The sequence below is a fragment of the Trichomycterus rosablanca genome, chromosome 17, assembly GCF_030014385.1.
Source record: "Trichomycterus rosablanca isolate fTriRos1 chromosome 17, fTriRos1.hap1, whole genome shotgun sequence".
In the NCBI taxonomy this organism is placed as follows: domain Eukaryota; kingdom Metazoa; phylum Chordata; class Actinopteri; order Siluriformes; family Trichomycteridae; genus Trichomycterus; species Trichomycterus rosablanca.
In genome coordinates, this window is record NC_086004.1 from 28309398 (window position 1) to 28329277 (window position 19880).

A 19880-nucleotide genomic window follows, 5' to 3' on the forward strand; every position below is an offset into this window, starting at 1 on the left:
TGTTTTGAGGTACAGACTACTGATTGTTTTAAGGTACAGACTACTGATTGTTTTGAGGAACAGACTACTGATTGTTTTGAGGTACAGACTACTGATTGTTTTGAGGAACAGACTACTGATTGTTTTGAGGAACAGACTACTGATTGTTTTAAGGTACAGACTACTGATTGTTTTGAGGTACAGACTACTGATTGTTTTGAGGTACAGACTACTGATTGTTTTGAGGTACAGACTACTGAGTTTTAAAGTACAGGTGTAAAACTATTTTTGCTGTCCTGTCCACGGAAAATACAAAACCTCAATGCACTAGGGAAGTTCCTCTCCTCACTTCTGCTCAGCGTCTCTTTGCATAAACAATTAATCAGTAATTATTTCCTGACGTGACCTTTTTTTATGTGATGTTTTAAACACTAAATTCAATTCAAACTGTCAAAACACAGCAAAACAGCACAACCTCAAAAAGCTGAATTCAATCTACTGATTATTACTGCAGGTTTGCAGAAGCCAGAGAGAATTATTGCTTCATTCAGGACCAATACAGCAAGACAAGAGCAAAATCAATACTCGGGGGTGTTGCTCGGCCCAACACGCTGTTGCTCCTAATTATGTGTTGGTGCTGGGATGTGCACGCTGGCACGCGCTATGAGCGCCAATAAAATCTCTCCTTGGTCTTTTCTAACCCGATGTGCTCGCAGTGCGACGTAGCCTGAAGGTGCATGAAGCTCAGACCAGACCGTGACAGAGACTCTGATCAACAACCAGCTTAACTAGACAGAAAACATTCAGATCCAGAGTGTTTGCTTTGACCTTCATAATACTCAAACCAATTGTTTTGAGGCACAAACTACTGATTGTTATGAGGTACAGACTACTGATTGTTATAAGGTACAGACTACTGATTGTTATAAGGTACAGACTACTGATTGTTATAAGGTACAGACTACTGACTGTTTTGAGGTACAGACTACTGATTGTTATGAGGTACAGACTACTGATTGTTATGAGGTACAGACTACTGACTGTTATGAGGTACAGACTACTGACTGTTTTGAGGTACAGACTACTAATTGTTATGAGGTACAGACTACTGATTGTTATGAGGTACAGACTACTGATTGTTATAAGGTACAGACTACTAATTGTTATGAGGTACAGACTACTGATTGTTATGAAGTACAGACTACTGATTGTTATGAGGTACAGACTACTGATTGTTATGAGGTACAGACTACTGATTGTTATGAGGTACAGACTACTGACTGTTTTGAGGTACAGACTACTGATTGTTATAAGGTACAGACTACTGATTGTTATAAGGTACAGACTACTGATTGTTATAAGGTACAGACTACTGATTGTTATGAGGTACAGACTACTGATTGTTATAAGGTACAGACTACTGATTGTTATAAGGTACAGACTACTGATTGTTATGAGGTACATACTACTGATTGTTATGAGGTACAGACTACTGATTGTTATAAGGTACAGACTACTGATTGTTATGAGGTACAGACTACTGATTGTTATAAGGTACAGACTACTAATTGTTATAAGGTACAGACTACTGATTGTTATGAGGTACATACTACTGATTGTTATGAGGTACAGACTACTGATTGTTATAAGGTACAGACTACTGATTGTTATGAGGTACAGACTACTGATTGTTATGAGGTACAGACTACTGATTGTTATGAGGTACAGACTACTGATTGTTATAAGGTACAGACTACTAATTGTTATGAGGTACAGACTACTGATTGTTATGAGGTACAGACTACTGATTGTTATAAGGTACAGACTACTAGTTGTTATAAGGTACAGACTACTGATTGTTATAAGGTACAGACTACACTACTGATTGTTATGAGGTACAGACTACTGATTGTTATAAGGTACAGACTACTAATTGTTATGAGGTACAGACTACTGATTGTTATGAAGTACAGACTACTGATTGTTATGAGGTACAGACTACTGATTGTTATGAGGTACAGACTACTGATTGTTATGAGGTACAGACTACTGACTGTATTGAGGTACAGACTACTGATTGTTATAAGGTACAGACTACTGATTGTTATAAGGTACAGACTACTGATTGTTATAAGGTACAGACTACTGATTGTTATGAGGTACAGACTACTGATTGTTATAAGGTACAGACTACTGATTGTTATAAGGTACAGACTACTGATTGTTATGAGGTACATACTACTGATTGTTATGAGGTACAGACTACTGATTGTTATAAGGTACAGACTACTGATTGTTATGAGGTACAGACTACTGATTGTTATAAGGTACAGACTACTAATTGTTATAAGGTACAGACTACTGATTGTTATGAGGTACATACTACTGATTGTTATGAGGTACAGACTACTGATTGTTATAAGGTACAGACTACTGATTGTTATGAGGTACAGACTACTGATTGTTATGAGGTACAGACTACTGATTGTTATGAGGTACAGACTACTGATTGTTATAAGGTACAGACTACTGATTGTTATAAGGTACAGACTACTAATTGTTATGAGGTACAGACTACTGATTGTTATGAGGTACAGACTACTGACTGTTTTGAGGTACAGACTACTGATTGTTATAAGGTACAGACTACTGATTGTTATAAGGTACAGACTACTGATTGTTATGAGGTACAGACTACTGATTGTTATAAGGTACAGACTACTGATTGTTATGAGGTACATACTACTGATTGTTATGAGGTACAGACTACTGACTGTTATAAGGTACAGACTACTGATTGTTATGAGGTACAGACTACTGATTGTTATAAGGTACAGACTACTAATTGTTATAAGGTACAGACTACTGATTGTTATGAGGTACATACTACTGATTGTTATGAGGTACAGACTACTGATTGTTATGAGGTACAGACTACTGATATGAACTTATTAACCGGTTTTCTTACCGAAACATTATTTTATATTCTGATTGATTAAACAAGCCCAATGTTTAAAAAAAAATGGTAAAATGCATCAAAATCAATTAGAATTAGAATTAAAAAACAAACAGCTATGATTTGCAGATCACTTCTGATTTGTATACAATTAAAAACAGCACAAAGATTTGAAGACTTGAGATTTAATGTTTCATTAAAACCTTGGACACTGTGACACAATCCAAAAATAGTTGGCACGGGGGTCAGTGTACCACTGTGTTTTATCAGCTTTTCATTTTCTTTCTGGAGTCTACTGGGAATTGAGGACATCAGTTATTGTAGCTGTGATAGTGCGATTTTCTGATTTAACATTTCAGCTGCTCAGCAGTTTGGGTTCTCTGAGGTCATACTCATAATGCGCTAGGTGTTGAAGGACAATGGAAGACTGGACTGGACTGCAGACAGGTCAGTCTAGCAGCTGCTCTTACTTTCTTCACAGCCACACTGTTGTAATCTGTGCAGATTGTGGTCTGGATTGTTTTGATGAAATTACACAGACCAGGCATAACATTATGAGCACTGACAGGTGAAGTGAGTAACACTGATTATCTCTTCATCACGGCACCTGTTAGTGGGGGGGGATATATTAGACAGCAAGTGAACATTTTATCCTCAAACTTGATGTTAGAAGCAGGAAAAATGGGCGAGCGTGAGGATTTAAGCGAGTTTGACGAGGGCCAAATTGTGATGGCTAGACGACTGGGTCAGAGCATCTCCAAAACTGCAGTTCCTGTGGGGTGTTCCCGGTCTGCACTGGTCAGTATCTATCAAAAGTGGTCCAAGGAAGGAACAGTGGTAAACCTGCGACAGGGTCATGGGCGGCCAAGGCTCATTGATGCACGTGGGGAGCTACTGTAGCTCAAACTGCTGAAGAAGTTCACGCTGGTTCTGAAAGAAAGGTGTCAGAATACACAGGGCAGCACAGTTTGTTGCATATGGGGCAGCAAAAGGGGGACCAACACAATATTAGGAAGGTGGTCATAATGTTATGCCTCATTGGATTTAGTAAAGTTTTTCTTAATGATTACGTTTATTCAGACAGGCTCAAACTGGATTTTAGCTGGACTGCAGTATGAAGGACCTGACTGGTCAGATCAGATTTCTCGTGGCTTTTACTTCATTCTGTGCGCTGGGCTTCTTGACGTCAGAGATTTGCAACAGTCACAAGAGCGACAACGTAAATTAAAAAGCAGACGAGGACAGTCCCTGTAAACACACAATTCTCACAAATCATTCGTTTCTTTGCAGATTTCAGTTCCTCAGTTGATTGTTGAACATGCGGTGACAGAAGCAACAAAACTACGCAAACGCTCGTCTCATCACCTGTCTTATTTCTTACTTAATAATACTATCACGTCTTTAAGAGCAGTCTGCGAGGAAAACACTACAATCGTTCAGTATAGTCTTCGATCTTAGGCACATACATTTTTTTCATACGTTACATATAAAGTAACTAAGTATTAAATGCTAAACGTGGATCATCTGCTAAATGAATTCTGTTGTGTCATGTGCTTCTGCGTCGCTATTTTGCCTGACGAGAGGGGGCACGGAGGCGCAGATCAATCTCTTGCAACACATTAAGGATCATACAGAAGAAATCTGTGGATCAGCTGTTTTGAAATAACTTTACATTAACAATAACTTAACATTTCTCTTTGTGGGGTCTATCAGTATGGTAATGTTTTTTCAGCTGCTTATATTCTGGTCCGCACAGTTTTTAAGTTTGATGCTCTTCCTGCCGCAACCTTATTTTATCAGGGCTCTGTCTAATATCCTAGCACACCAGTCCGATCCTCAGTGGTGCTGCTGACCTGGCCGGGTGTCCTTTAGATACAATTAGTCATGTCTGAGTGAGGGAAGGTCCGGTAGGGCTTCTACATGATGCCGATGCAGAGGTCGGTGCACCAGCGTGAGTGGTGATTCACATTATGAGCATGACAGTCCGTACGTGTCATGACTGGTAAACTGGTCTCTGGTTGGTGAAGTAGACTGTATGCAGAACGAGGTGGTGCAATCGGCAAAGGGAATTGGGAACGACTACAATGCAAAAAATAAAGAACAATACACAACACCTTTGGCTTGATGTTTATTATTAGTGAAAGAAGGCGCCCATGAATGTTCAGCACCGTGCACATGTCCAACTGTACTGTACTCTACTGTAATAAAAACCCATATTTTAAACTAATGTAAACATAAAAAGGTTTATGATACATCTGCTAATTTCTACAAATGTCTTGTTTTGTTAAAAGACAAGCAGGTTTTACATTCAGTTTTTGAAAGGATGCCAGTGGTAACTCTAAATGCCAGGCTATATGTGCACACGCCTCTGAACAGCGGCTGGGTTAAACAAGCACTTATAGAACAGAAAAACAGAACGTCTATACTTGTCATATATACACACATATATACATACAGTATAATTACATTATTTTTCCACAAATCCCAGCTCAGCATGGGCCATTGAGCACAGCGTCAGCCATTGTACAGCACCACTGGAGCTGAGGGGGTTAAGAGCCTTGATCAAGGGCCCAACAGTGGCAGCATGGTAGAGCCAGGACTGGAATCCACAACTTTTCGACTCATAGCCCAAAGCTGTACCCACTAGGCTGCCACTGTTCCACTATGTGTTAAATTACTGTAGCTGCTCGCTTCAAGTTGACATATAGAACATGCTGTTATGAGCTGATAAGACACAGCAGCGCTGCTGGAGTTTTTAAACACCTCACTGTCACTGCTGGACTGAGAATAGTCCACCGACCAAAAACATCCAGCCAACAGCGCCCCGTGGGCAGCGTCCTGTGAAGGTCTAGAAGATGACCGACTCAAACAGCAGCAATAGATGAGCGATCGTCTCTGACTTTACATCTACAAGGTGGACCAACTAGGTAGGAGTGTCTAATAGAGTGGACAGTGGGTGGACACGGTGTTTAAAAACTCCAGCAGCGCTGCTGTGTGTGATCCACTCATACCAGCACAACACACACTAACACACCACCACCATGTCAGTGTCACTGCAGTGCTGAGAATGATCCACCACCTAAATAATACCTGTTCTGTGGTGGTCCTACCACCCAACCTACCCCTGTAGATTAGCATAAAAGGGGGCTAACAAAGTATGCAGACAAATAGATGGACTACAGTCAGTAATTGTAGAGCTACAAAGTGCTTCTATATGGTAAGTGGAGCTGATAAAATGGACAGTGAGTGTGGAAACAAGGTGGTTTTAATGTTATGGCTGATCAGTGTAAGAATAATTACCATTAGCTGCTATTTATTTGAACCGGGTTTGCTAACTGACCCATTGTTTAAGAAGAGGTTCGGGAACTGTGAGAAGTGCAAATGACTAAACTAGCAGAAAACTGAGGTAAAAAAAAAAAATTGTTATAAGACCACAGATGAAAAGAGCATTTTTGTTGCACTATGTGCCCTCCCAAAGCAAACAAAAAGAGCAGAACAAATAAATGAGGTTAAAACATATAAAAAACAAGAAAACAAACTTAATCACTGGGTAAAATGACTGGTCAGTAAAGGCTACACATGTCGACAGGATGGATTTTACAGCTTCTGACCACTAGGGCAATATGCATCCAACCCAACCCTCCCCCCAGATGAGAAGCCCTTCCTCTCCAGACCGTGTTTTCTTCCTCTTCACACAGGTCATCAATGTGTCTTTTGATTGTTGCCTGAGAAGGTTCTTCATTTATATTCCTGAGTAACGGTGGAGTCTCTGCAGATGGCTCATAGAAGGTCTTTCATACTGACGTAGCAGCGGCTTCCACCGGCCACGCTGCCATTAAAACCGGTGCAAATCTGAGCTAATGAAGCCACTTCTACCAGAACTGTGACTGACGGTGTGTGGGATATAAAAAAGTTCACACAGGCAGAGACTTTTACAGCCAGGGAGTCGAGCCACGACGTTCTGCCTGAGTCTCAACGGAATAACAATGAGACCAGCACAGACACAAGCGCTTCTACAGACGGAGCCATGAGCAGAAATTACATGTGCATGACTTCCTGAATCAGAATATATGTATCATAAACGATCCCTCTAATAAACAAAATATGAATGTAAATACAGAAAGAATAAACAGGACGAGACTGAACTACAACTGAAAAAATGAAATTTCCAGCAAATGACTCAAAGCTCCTTCAGTCAAACCTTCCGACGTCTAAAAGACGCGACGTGAATTAACACATGAATAGAGAAAATTGCAGGATTTGGAGGACGGCAACATACTTTCAGTTTTAGAAAGTGTTTTATAACCCGCCCGCTGTTGTGTCTGAATACACCCGGCCCTGCCAAAATGACAGACTCTACAGTTCTAACACATTGCTCTTTATTCTCAAATCCAGGACGACAGGCCAAATGAAGTGTGTTCACAAGAACATCCCATTTGTCACATTTGTCAAGAGGCTCTGTAGCAATTCACATTACAGACAGACACACAGACAGATAGAAAAATGGATGGATGGATGGACGGATGGATATATTAATAAATAGTATAATTGATTGATGTACATATTTTGTATGGAGTTCATTACTATTCATAGTTGATTATGGATGAAGGGATTTTGTATTGGGCTCTTTTTTGTTTAGAGTTGTATATGGAAGGATGGATGGATGAAAATATATATGGATAGATGGATGGATGGATGGAAATGTTAATGTATGGATAGGGCTGGACGATATGGCTAAAATTTATATCACGATATAACTCCTAATTTCGGTCGATACGATATAATTCCGATATCGATATGAATAACACAAATGTCAGAAAAACTGCCAAAAACACCAAAATTGGATGGCTGTACCTGCAAACCTCTTTTTCTGGCAAGAAATACAAGCTGAATACACCACTGAATTAGTCCTTCATCTCTTTTCAGCTATTTCGTCTGCTTCTTTTTCAACTGTGGACAGTGGCAAAGCCAGACAATTTCCATAGGGATGGCCAGACTGAGACCATTGCTCACACAGGGGTGGCACAGAAACTGTCTGATACCTTATTTTTGTATGTGGCTAGTAGCTGTTGATCTAGTAGTGTTTTGATCACTCACTCATTTACCTATACAGGCAGTGAGTACCATGTAGAATTACATCAAGCCCAGCATAATAAGCTTTTTATTTTTTCTCATTTTCCCTGTGAAAAACTAAAATATAGCCTATAACCTTAACAGAATTTCAAAGATATTCCTTTGCAATACTTGATCATTTGATTGCAAACTTGTGTGTACTGATGAGACTCATCTGAACCCCAGAACATGCCAGTGTGAATGCATGGAAAACAAATTTTAATTTTCTTTCAAGAATATGACACATGCTGACCAACACTATTAAGCCAAATCAGCATTGAAAATTGACTTTACTTTTAACTGCCTTCTACAATGCTGGGGCTTCTTAAAACTGAATATTCTCTTTTCAATAGAAGTGTTATTTAAATGCTATTAAATTGTTTTTGAAAAAAAAAAACGCCCAATTAGAAGGAAAACCGCCCAATCTGGCAACAGTGGAACGCGAATATCCCGTTGGTGCCTTTATTCGTAGCGCGCCACAACTAATAAGAAGTAATATTAATAACTGGTATTAGTACTCAGTAATATTAGTACTCAGTACTAGTACTTTTTCTGTAATTGTGTTGGTGGTTGACATTTATGTTGAGTGTGTAACTGCACTGTTTTGATGGAGAACTACTCGCTTGAGGTGCGCTGTTGAATTGCGTCCCTGTGGGAACACCTGCGAGCAGAAATGCTTCCGCAAAAAAGTAACACAGGCAAAGCGCACTGATGTAATGCATATCGATCGAATTTGTTTAAAAATCATATCACCGTTATTGAAACATTTTCTATCGCGAAATATATCGATATCGAATTATTGTCCAGCACTATGTATGGATGGATGGATGAAAATATGGATGGATGGATGGATGGAAATGTTAATGTATGGAAGGATGGATGGAAATGTTAATGGATAGATGAAAAAATAGATGAATGAACATAAATAGATGGATAGAAGGACATGTAAGTTTATAAATAGTCTGATTGATTAATTGATTGGTTCACTGATTGATTGATGTACAGATTTTGTATAGGGTTCATTACTATTCATAAATGGGATTTTGTATTGGGCTCTCTTTTGTGTAGGATGGATGGATGGATGGAAAAATAGATAAATGAACATATAATGTTTTTTTAGATTAATAAATAGTCTGAATAAATAGTCCATCCATCCATCCATCCACCCATCCATCCACCCATCCATCCACCCATCCATCCGTCAATCCAATCCAATCCATCCATCCATCCATTCTACGCAAAAGAGATTGATTGAATGTACAGATTCATAATTGATTATGGGTGAATTATGGGTGAATGGATAAAAGGATTTGTTTTGGGTTCTCTTTTGTGTAGGATGGATGGACATATGTATAGACGGATGGATGGATGGATGGATGGATAGATGCATAAATGGATGGATGGTGGATGGATAAAACAAATACAAACCCAGATAAACATGAAGAGAACACACTAAACTCACAGACAATGACAGACATCAGTTGTGTCTTTAAAAATCAATTTCCCACATGGAAAAACACTATACAATATACATTCAAGAGTATGTGGACACTGACTATGAGCATGTTGGACATTCCATTCCAAAAACAAGAACTGCCTCCCTTGTAGCTATAACAACCTCGGGTCTTCCTGGAACACTTGTGTACATTTTCATGGAAATATATATTCATGCAGAAAATTATTGGCACCCCTGCAGTTCTTTCAGAGAATTCACCACACCTCCCAGAAAACTGTTGCAATTACAAACGCTGTGTTATTCACATGCTTATTTCTTTTGTTTGCTCCGGAACAACATAATAAAAGCTGAGAAAGAAAAGAGAAATGTGATACTGTTCCACACAGAACACCAGAATGACTGGACACAGTAACGGAATAAATTTGTGTCCTCATCTCACTGACAAAAAGATAAGAAAATATAAGATGCCTTTATTGTCATTGTACAGTGTGCAGCAATCTAACAGCACTTACACATACAATAAGTAAACACAGGAACTAGCAACATAAAGTGCAGAATTAAGAGAAGAAGCCATAACATTAAAACCACCTCCTTGTTTCTTCACTCACTGTCCATTTTATCAGCTCCACTTACAATATAGGAGCACTTTGTAGTTCTACAATTACTGACTGTAGTCCATCTGTTTCTCTACATGCCTTTTTAACCTGCTTTTACCCTGTTCTTCAATGGTCAGGACCCCCACAGGACCACCACAGAGCAGGTATTATTTAGGTGGTGGATCATTCTCAGCACTGCAGTGACACTGACATGGTGGTGGTGTGTTAGTGTGTGTTGTGCTGGTATGAGTGGATCAGACACAGCAGCGCTGCTGGAGTTTTTAAATACCGTGTCCACTCACTGTCCACTCTATTAGACACTCCTACCTAGTTGGTCCACATTGTAGATGTAAAGTCAGAGACGATCGCTCATCTATTGCTGCTGTTTGAGTCGGTCATCTTGTAGACCTTCATCAGTGGACACAGGACGCTGCCCACGGGGCGCTGTTGGCTGGATATTTTTGGTTGGTGGACTATTCTCAGTCCAGCAGTGACAGTGAAGTGTTTAAAAACTCCAGCAGCGCTGCTGTGTCTGATCCACTCATCCCAGCACAACACACACTAACACACCACCACCATGATCCAACACCCAAAAAATACCTGCTCTGTGGTGGTCCTGATATTAAAGAACAGCATGAAAGAGGGCTAACAAAGCATGTAGAGAAACAGATGTACACACACATGTATGCAAAAAATGGTACCTGTCAGTACTTCTGTTTGTGAGTGTAACAGATTGTGGAGATTTTCTGGACTGGGGAGCTGTCTGTGGTGCTACAAGTCCAAAAGGATTCCACTCCAGCCAAAAGTGGTCTGGTCATTTATAAAGATTATTAATAATAGTGACCCGTTTATATAAAAAATAACAAATGAACACTAAGGGTGCAGAACCTGAACAGTACTGGTGGTGTGAGTCTGAATTTTGAACTCAGAGGTTTTGTGCTGGAAGGCACAGTGGTGCAGTGGGTATAGCAGGAAGGTTCTGGGTTTGATTCCCAGCTTGGCGGCCTGGGTCCTTTCTGTATGGAGTTTGCATGTTCTCCCAGTGTCTGTCCAAGTGTGTGTGTGTGTGTGTTTGCCCTGTGATGGACTGGCAACCTATCCGGGGTGTTTCCAACCTTTCGTCCAATGGATCATTCCCACCGTGACCCGGACCAGGATAAAGCGGTGGTAAAACACAGTGATTTTGACCTGGTTTAATACAGGCTCGTGCTGAGATGCACCAGCTTCCCGTTTCTCAGCCTCATCTGTCAGCTGATTGGTCGGTTTGAGGGGTCTGTCAGCGATCTACATCCATTCCAGTGGCTTTGATGAGAAATACATCACGGCTGCTTTGATAATCATTTACTGTGATGAATCAGGCATGTTATTGGATCACACTGGAGCATTCACATTAATTAGAGGGCTAACTAGCGGTGCTAGCATCGTTCCTGTTTCATCGCCCGGAGAGTTTGATCAGAGCTCGGTTTAAATCCCACCGACAGCTGAAGTCAAACGCTGACGGATGCTCGTAAACATCATAAAAGTTTTAGGATTTTAATAATCTCCGCCAGAAGTATGTGGACACCTGACCATGAGCTTGTCTGCCGTCCCATTCCATCCCAAAGTGTTAAACACGGAATGAATAAAAGGCATTAACACAAAGTTGCCTCACTGCTACTATAACAGCCTCCGCTCTTTTGGAAGGGCTTTCAACAAGATTCTGTAGTGTGTCTGTTGAAATTTGTTTCCATTTAATCAAACAAGCACTTCAAATGAAAGAGGTCAGACAGTGATGTTGGATGTGATGGCTTGACTCACGGTGAGCATTCCAATTTCTCTCCAAAGTCAGGGCTTTATAAAGGCCACTGGAGTTCCTCCAATGTTAATGGACGGACGGACGGACGGACGGATAAAACAAATACAAACCCTGACAGACACGTGGAGAACACGCTAAACTCACAGACAATGACAGACATCAGCTGTGTCTTAAAATGCCAATTTCTCACATGGAAAAACACTATATACTGTACGGTCAAAAGTATGTGGACACTCGACCATGAGCATGTTGGACCTTCCTCTCTTGTAGTTATAACAACCTCGAGTCTTCCTGGAACACTTGTGTACATTTTCATGGAAATATATATTCATGCATAATAATCCATTTATTCAAAAGAATCACTTCAATTGAAAGAGGTCAGACTCACGGTTGGCATTCCAATTTCTCTCACTGGAGTTCCTCCACCCCCCAAACTTATTAAGTTATGTTTTAATAAACCTCACCGTCTGCAAAGGGTCCCTATTCTGCCACAAGGTTCGAAGCATCACATTTATTTTACTATTATTTTGAAGATTTGTGTGAAGACTCCAAGACTTGTTATGTGGTAGACATAGCAAGCTCAATAATTTTAGATAGATAGATAGATAGATAGATAGATAGATAGATAGATCATTTTTATTTTATTTTTATTTAAATTTTTATTGTTAATATTTCTCTGAAACTTGCTTTGGCAATATGAATGTCCTTATTAGTCATGCCAATAAAGCTTCTTTTGAGTTTGAGTTTAGATGGATGGATGGATGGATGGATGGATGGATGGATGGATGGATGGATGGATGGATGGATGGATGGATGGATGGATGGATGGATGGATGGATGGATGGATGGATAGATAGATAGATAGATAGATAGATAGATAGATAGATAGATAGATAGATAGATAGATAGATAGATACTTTATTAATCCCGAAGGAAATTAAGGCCTCAGTAGCAAGTTACATTTATCAAAAAGTCAAAAAGTAATAGTACACACTACAGAGATTCACATTATACAAACAAACAAGCAAGTATCTGTATAACAACAACGGGACCTGGGGGTACATATGGAGATGTTTTTGGTTTACATCGTAGGGTTGTTATAGATTATAAGTAATTAACAGCTGTAATATATGAAATTATTAAGTGAAACTACAGTGCACATTTAAGATAATGTGCAGATGAATGTACAAAAGGTGTGGATGTGCCTGTCTGCGCATGTGCATACATGAGTGCGCACAGATTGGTATGTTCTTCATTATGATTTGACACAATAGAAATGAGCAAAACTATTAGAATAGTGCAGAATAGTAAACGGACGCCCTTTGACCTGGACTATTTGACAAATCTATGTTCACCAGGGCTTCCTTAAGCTCCCAGTATATTTAGCGCCCTCAAAATCTCCCCCATCCTCATGAAACCCTGTTACAAAATAAATAAATGCAATGTCAAAACCTACAGCAAGTTTTCAACAAGTGCAGAAGCTGTGTGTGTGTGTGTGTGTGTGTGTGTGTGAAGGGGGGGGGTCTAATTGAGGGAATGGTCACTGCAGATCAATACAATGTTCGAGGTGGCCAAACACTTCACTAAAAAAATGTATCTTGGTGTTTCCTTTCATCTGTCAGCGGTCTCTGGCTCTCCCGTGTGTAGTACATCAGATTTTTTTAAGCATTTCCTGTCTGTATAGATGATGACAATAGATTTTCCCTCAGACTTTCCCCGTCTGCCTATTTCCTGACCTCAGCCGTGCATTATGGAGCACAGCTGAATCCTGAATAGCTCTGAGCTTGCTGTCAAAGTGCACTATATTGGTGTATAAAATGATGGTTTCTGCATCTAACATGGTGCACTGGATGTCTGAAAGGGAGCCATTTGTGCAGCCATTTCTGTTACCAAACCAGAGAGAGAGGTGAACGGTGAAGAGTAAATGTCACGCTGATGCTGATGACCAAAACTTTCCACTGTTTTTGATTGTTTTTATGGGCAAGCCCCAACTCAAAACTTACATTACAGAGCCAAAAGTACCTGGATATCCCTTCTAATTAGTAAGCTCTGCTGTTACAGATGCATTAAACATCTGTACAAGAGCTCAGTGGCATTCACAGTGGCAACGTCATAAAACGGCACCTTTAATAACAGTTTGGGCAGTTTCTTTGCATTGCAAGGTAAATCATCAGTGCTATTGCCAGGTTTGGGAAGATAAGGGGTGCTACTGTGTCAGAATCGGGAACCCCTGTGACCACCTCAGTCCCTGAATACACAACCCATGACCCAACAAATGTGAAGACGTTTACATTATTTAGCGGACGCTTTTATCCAAAGTGACTTACAGTACTGTGACAGTATACTGTCTAAGCAATTGAGGGTTAAGGGCCTTGCTCAAGGGCCCAACAGTGGCAACCTGGCAGTGGTGGGGCTTGAACCAGTGACCTTTCGATTACTAGTCCAGTACCTTAACCACTAGGCTATAACTGCCCACAGAGAAGAGAATGGAGCATGATCGATCTAACTGTGTGCAGAGTAAGTTTGAAAAAATAAACATTTATAAGGTAAAAATATGCATAAAGAATTTTTGGGTGGGGGGTTTTCCTTAGAGCTCTTAATAAATGAAGGTCTGTTGCTTTTAAAGGCAATATTATGAAAAGTCTAAGTGCAAAGTCTAGCTCTGTGGCCATTTAAAACCCCGGTGCCATCACTTCACTTCTACGGGTATATGATCTCACCACTGGACCTTCATCCATCACTCCGATGTCCAGTTTCAAATCACTGTGCCCACTGTTGGTGCTTTAGACTATGGGCAGAAGTTAGCTAGGACACTTTGACTGACCTGTGACTATGCCACATACACAGAGGAGTTTGATGCACCGTGCTTTGTGACACATTCACCTCATCACCAGGATTAAAATGACCCGCATTTGAGCCGCAGTAGCCCTTCTGTTGGTCTGTACCGGACACCACAGACACCATGTACCCTGGCATTGATTAATCTTGGCAACAAATGAGGATCTAACTGTTCTAAAATAGGCATTGTCATAACATTCATGCACTTTCATTAATGCTTATATAACGATATAACAACAACACTGCAACAACACCTGATGCACTCGTATCAGAACAACACACACAACCACTACTATCATTACCATGTTAGTGTCAGAGCAGTGGTGAGAATGGTCCACCACCCAAACATCATCTGGTCAGTCTGGGTCCTATGAAAGGTTGCTTTTGATTGTAAAATGGTGTACAGAACCAGAAATGGGCTACAGTCAGTTATAGTACACACACATTGTCTTTCAGTGTGGCTGCCAACCGCCTTCCCCCCTCCCAAAAAAAAATCCATAATCTAGACATAAAATGAATCTGGCAACATCAATGAATCCTGCAGCACTAAGCCAGTTAGAGAAGAAGTCAACTGGCTGTGTCCCAAACTGAGAGTATGTATTTGCATTTCTGGCCTCTAGTGTACAAGCTGCCAAGGAAGCGAGCAGAATGAAACACAAATGAAGCAGAATGAAGCAAACTGGTACACAGTGGAGAACCTGCACTGCTGCCCTCGGCCCTTCTGCTAAAGACTTGTTGCTGGGTGGAACACAAAGGGAACGACTTTATAAAGACAGTAAACGTTAGGTAATGTGTTGCAATGTAACCCAACAGTAAGAGTCTCTTTTCTAACAGCTTTATAAGTATTAAATCTGATCATCATCTCTTTACGCCAATAAATCAGTGATAAACGATGCTTTATTATATTAGTTCTACAGCTGTTCTAGTCCTGCTGTTCCAGTCTACATCAGATTCAAAGTCTGGTGGGAGTGAAATCAAACCCAGTTTGAATTTTATAAGATTTAACCCAATATGCCCACCTGAAAGCAGGGTTTGAAAAAGGCAGCATTTAAAATGAAGCAGCGTTCAATACTGCACCTTATTGTACTCAACAGCATGTCTAATTAGTGCACCCCCAATGGTGTAGTTAAGCATAAAGGTTTGAGACGCAGCCAGAAAACTACACACAGACGTAACATATCTGGATAACGTTGGTTCAGATTTGAAGTACTGCTTGACGAGTGTGGAGGGCACGTTATTTACACGTTCAGCCAAGCCACCATCTGCATGGTTGTGAATAAAATCCGAGTAAACCCGCACACAGAGAAAGGGAGGCCATAAAGAACTACTTACAGTGAATAGAGCTGATGATTGAATGAACGTTTTTAGTGCACATGCTGTGCAGCACCCATTTAACCAACTATGCCTTCGTGCCACCTTGTAAAACATTAACTCCTTATTCCCCCTCTCAAGATTAAATAACCAGCATTCACATGCATTATAATGTATAATGTTTACACTGGTGATCTATTGTGCTTGGGTGACACAGCGGTTTATTACGCTAGTCCACTAATACTAAGATTCAGTTCAAATCTCAGTGGTGCTATCAGCCGGCTGGGCATCTACATCAGCATAATTGGCAATATCAGGCTGGTAGGAGAATGGCCAGAGCCCTGCAATGGATTGGCGCCCTGTCTTTTGTATTCCTTCCTTGAGTCCAGTGTTCGTACAGGTTGAACCAGAGCCGCCACGACCCTGACCAGGATTAAGCGGTTGATTAAAAAAAAAAAAAAAATTGCTGATCTGTGTCATTTCTGTCATTCTATTGTTCTTGTGATTTCAGATTTTTATTGGTCTGGATTGGGAGATCCAGTCCAATACCGATCCAGCTTTTTTGGCCAGTGTGGGTCGAACAGGTTTCTTTTGCTTTGTGGTACATTTTAGTGGTAAATTATATATATTATACTTTATATTTATAAATCTTGTAATAGGTGACATAACAGTTTATGAATTAAGCTTGTTTCTGCTGGTGGGTTTTGTACTGGTGTGTGATTTACTGCAAATTACTGACTTTCTGCAGTAAAGCAAGAAAACACTGATGATGTTTACAGTTTTATAACTCTGAACCCAACCCTCAACCCTCATACATCACACACTGTGCCCTGCCTGCACACACACACACACACACACACACACACACACACACACACACTATTACTACTACTACTACCTGCCCCCTTACACATTATTTACATTTAAATGAACAAAGTTATAAGCAGATGAGCAAAAATAAAGACAGGCATCACATTTTAAGACTGACTATGACTATAGACCCAGGAATATGTTTTTTTTTCTTTAAGGCTAATCTCATAAAGCAAAATAAATCTTCACATCAGTGTAAAAGCAGGTCATTTCAACCTTTTTAACCTGCTGCCTGCAGACGCCGCACAGGAAATAAAGGCTTCTACAGCTAACGTAGTGCGCTGTATGTCGAACAGAGAGCCATTTGGGATGCAGCATGTGTAATCACTCAAGGTCTGAAAAAAATAGCAGTGTCCTTACTGCAGTGGAGGAATATATTGCACAAAAAAACACGATTTTTTTCTTCATCACATTATTCAGTTTTGATGGTAATACATATACAGACACACAGTGTATTCATATGAATGTTAAGCTTTAAATACCTGACTTAAATGTTAGAAATGGTGCAGCTTAATTTGTTTTTACAGAGAAAGATGAATCAGTACGTCGATTTAAATATTATGTATATATATTATTTCTATATATATAGAACTATTCTGGTTGTTTTTTCAATATATGTTCACTGTATGATGTTTAGGCACTGTTGATAGCCATCAACAAGCTTCTAACAAGACTCTGGTTGGATCTTTGACCCCTCTACTTCGCAAAACGTACCATAAAACCAAATGCATTGGTTTGGTTGACCAGCCATTGGTTGACTTCGATATGGTCGAGGTCAGATCTTTAGGAAGGCCATTCCGAAAGCTTAATCCTTATGTAGATGTTGTTTAATCCCGTTTTATTGTTTGTGTTGGGTCACTGTTCACTGAAATTCAAGAATCCTTTATTATTTTGTCCATTTTGTGCAATGCACCAGTTGCAGTGACAGCAAAGCAGCCTCAGAAAATAATACCACAACCACTTGGCTTGACAGTAGGTACAGTGTTGTAGGGTGTAAATGCCACACCATTTTAACTTATAATGTCATCACTGTGACCAAATAATTCCTTCATCTGACCAAAAAACCCATTTAGACGGCTTTTATTTTGTGTTTGGTGTCAGCAACAAGCTCCAGTCAACATTCAAGACGCCAATTTGGAAGCAAAGCATGTCCTAAGCTATTTTCTAAGCATATGGCAAAGTAAAGCTCGCTTGACTGTGTACAGTGAGGCTTACATTTTTAAGCAGAACTGATTCGATTGCTCTTGAAATAAATCTCGCCTGACAAATTTCCTTTAGCATCAAGGACACGACAGAAAAAAGAATGCTCTCAGAAATCAATGAAATCCCAGAAGTGCCATGACATACATTTATTTCCTTTATATTTTCTATATTGTGCCCAGGGAGGATGGTCACTTTTGGGTCTGGTTCCTCTCATGATTCCTTGTCAATGCCACACTAGGCTGTGACTATTAGGGTTGTTTAGACCTGAATTAGTGCTTTTAAAATAAAAAATAATAAAATATTAAAATAGAATTGCAATAATTTAGGTGAATAAGAGGCACCAAATTTAGTCAGATGAACACCAAGCCATCACCAATCGAATGAATGTCGATTTAACACACTTTTAACTGTAATTCTGTTGAATAAGTGAGTAAATATCAGTATTTTAGCATTAAAACGAATAAATATACATAGACTAAATGTGTACAATTAAAACTTAATTCGACGGGTTTCCTACACAGCGGTAACATTTAGCAACATCTCGCTATAATGTGTTGCTATAGTGACCAACCGTCAGAAATGAGAAGTTAGCCAACGGTGCTAAAAGACCGTTAGAGTTAGTCTCGTTCTCGATGCAAAATGTCGACAAAATGTGAATAAAAGCCCAAAACTAAGTAAACTCACATGGTGGTGATGTTCCTGAACAGGTCCTCGATGTCCCCTCCGCCGCTGCTGCCGTTGCCGCTGTCCTGCAGGGCGAGCAGAGGGAAGAAATTGGCCCCGTCCGATTTATTGCAGTGGATGTCGGTGGATGAACAGGTGCAGGCCGGCGGGCAGTCGAGCCCCGAGCCCGCACAGCCGTGGAGCAGACCGGAGAGCAGGAGAATCCTCAGCGCGAACACAAAGCACAAGCACACATCCATGTTCCAACAACAGGCAAGAAATAAAAAACCAATCCGGTACCACCAAAAAATCAGGGGGAAAAAAATAAAAAATTGTGCCGCGGGTGCGAATGCGGATCGGGCTACATAAGAGCGACTATAAAGATTGTTTTTAAAAATGATGCGAGTAATTTCCTGTGTGTTCTGGAGAGTATTCCGTTATTTAGAGGAGATGTGAGGAGAACAGCGCCGGCTTCTGTCTTCACAGTCCATGCCAGGAGGCAGCGCAGTGATGCTGAGAGTAGTGCCAGCTACACCGAGCATGGAGACCCACCTACCGGCCAGAGAGAGGGGCGAGAGAGGTACACTCACAGAAAGAGAGAGAGAGTGTTGAGAGAGGTACACTCATACAGAGAGAGGGGGTGAGAGAGGTACACTCATACAAAGATAGATGGGTGAGAGAGGTACACTCATACAGAGAGAGAGAGAGGTGGGTAAGCGTGGTATTCTTATACAAAAAGAGAGAGGAGTGAGAGAGGTACACTTATACAAACGGAGAGAGAGGGGGTGAGAGAGGTACATTTATACAGAGAGAGGGGTGAGAGAGGTACACATACAGAGAGAGGGGGTGAGAGAGGTACACTCATACAGAGAGAGAGAGGGGGGTGAGAGATGTTCGCTTATACAGAGAGAGCGAGTGGGTGAGAGAGGTGCCCTCATATAAAAAGAGCGAATTGGTGAGAGAGGTACACTGCTACAGAAAGAGAGAGAGAGAGGGGTGAGAGAGGTACACTGCTACAGAAAGAGAGAGAGAGAGGGGGGGGGTTAGAGAGGTACACTCATACAGCAGAAAGAGAAGAGTGAGAGTGGTATACTCATTCAA

General features: G+C 40.5%; 1 protein-coding gene across 1 annotated transcript in view; it reads right to left on the bottom strand.

Annotated features, from left to right (window-relative positions):
- ntrk3b (neurotrophic tyrosine kinase, receptor, type 3b) overlaps positions 1-19235 on the bottom strand; it is a 177884-nt gene extending 158649 nt beyond the window's left edge. The window contains exon 1 of the mRNA XM_063012388.1: positions 18801-19235. Within this exon, the coding sequence (XP_062868458.1) occupies positions 18801-19039 (239 nt within the window). The 5' untranslated portion in view covers positions 19040-19235. The remainder of the gene's footprint in view (positions 1-18800) is intronic.
- Between the last annotated feature and the right edge of the window lie 645 nt (positions 19236-19880).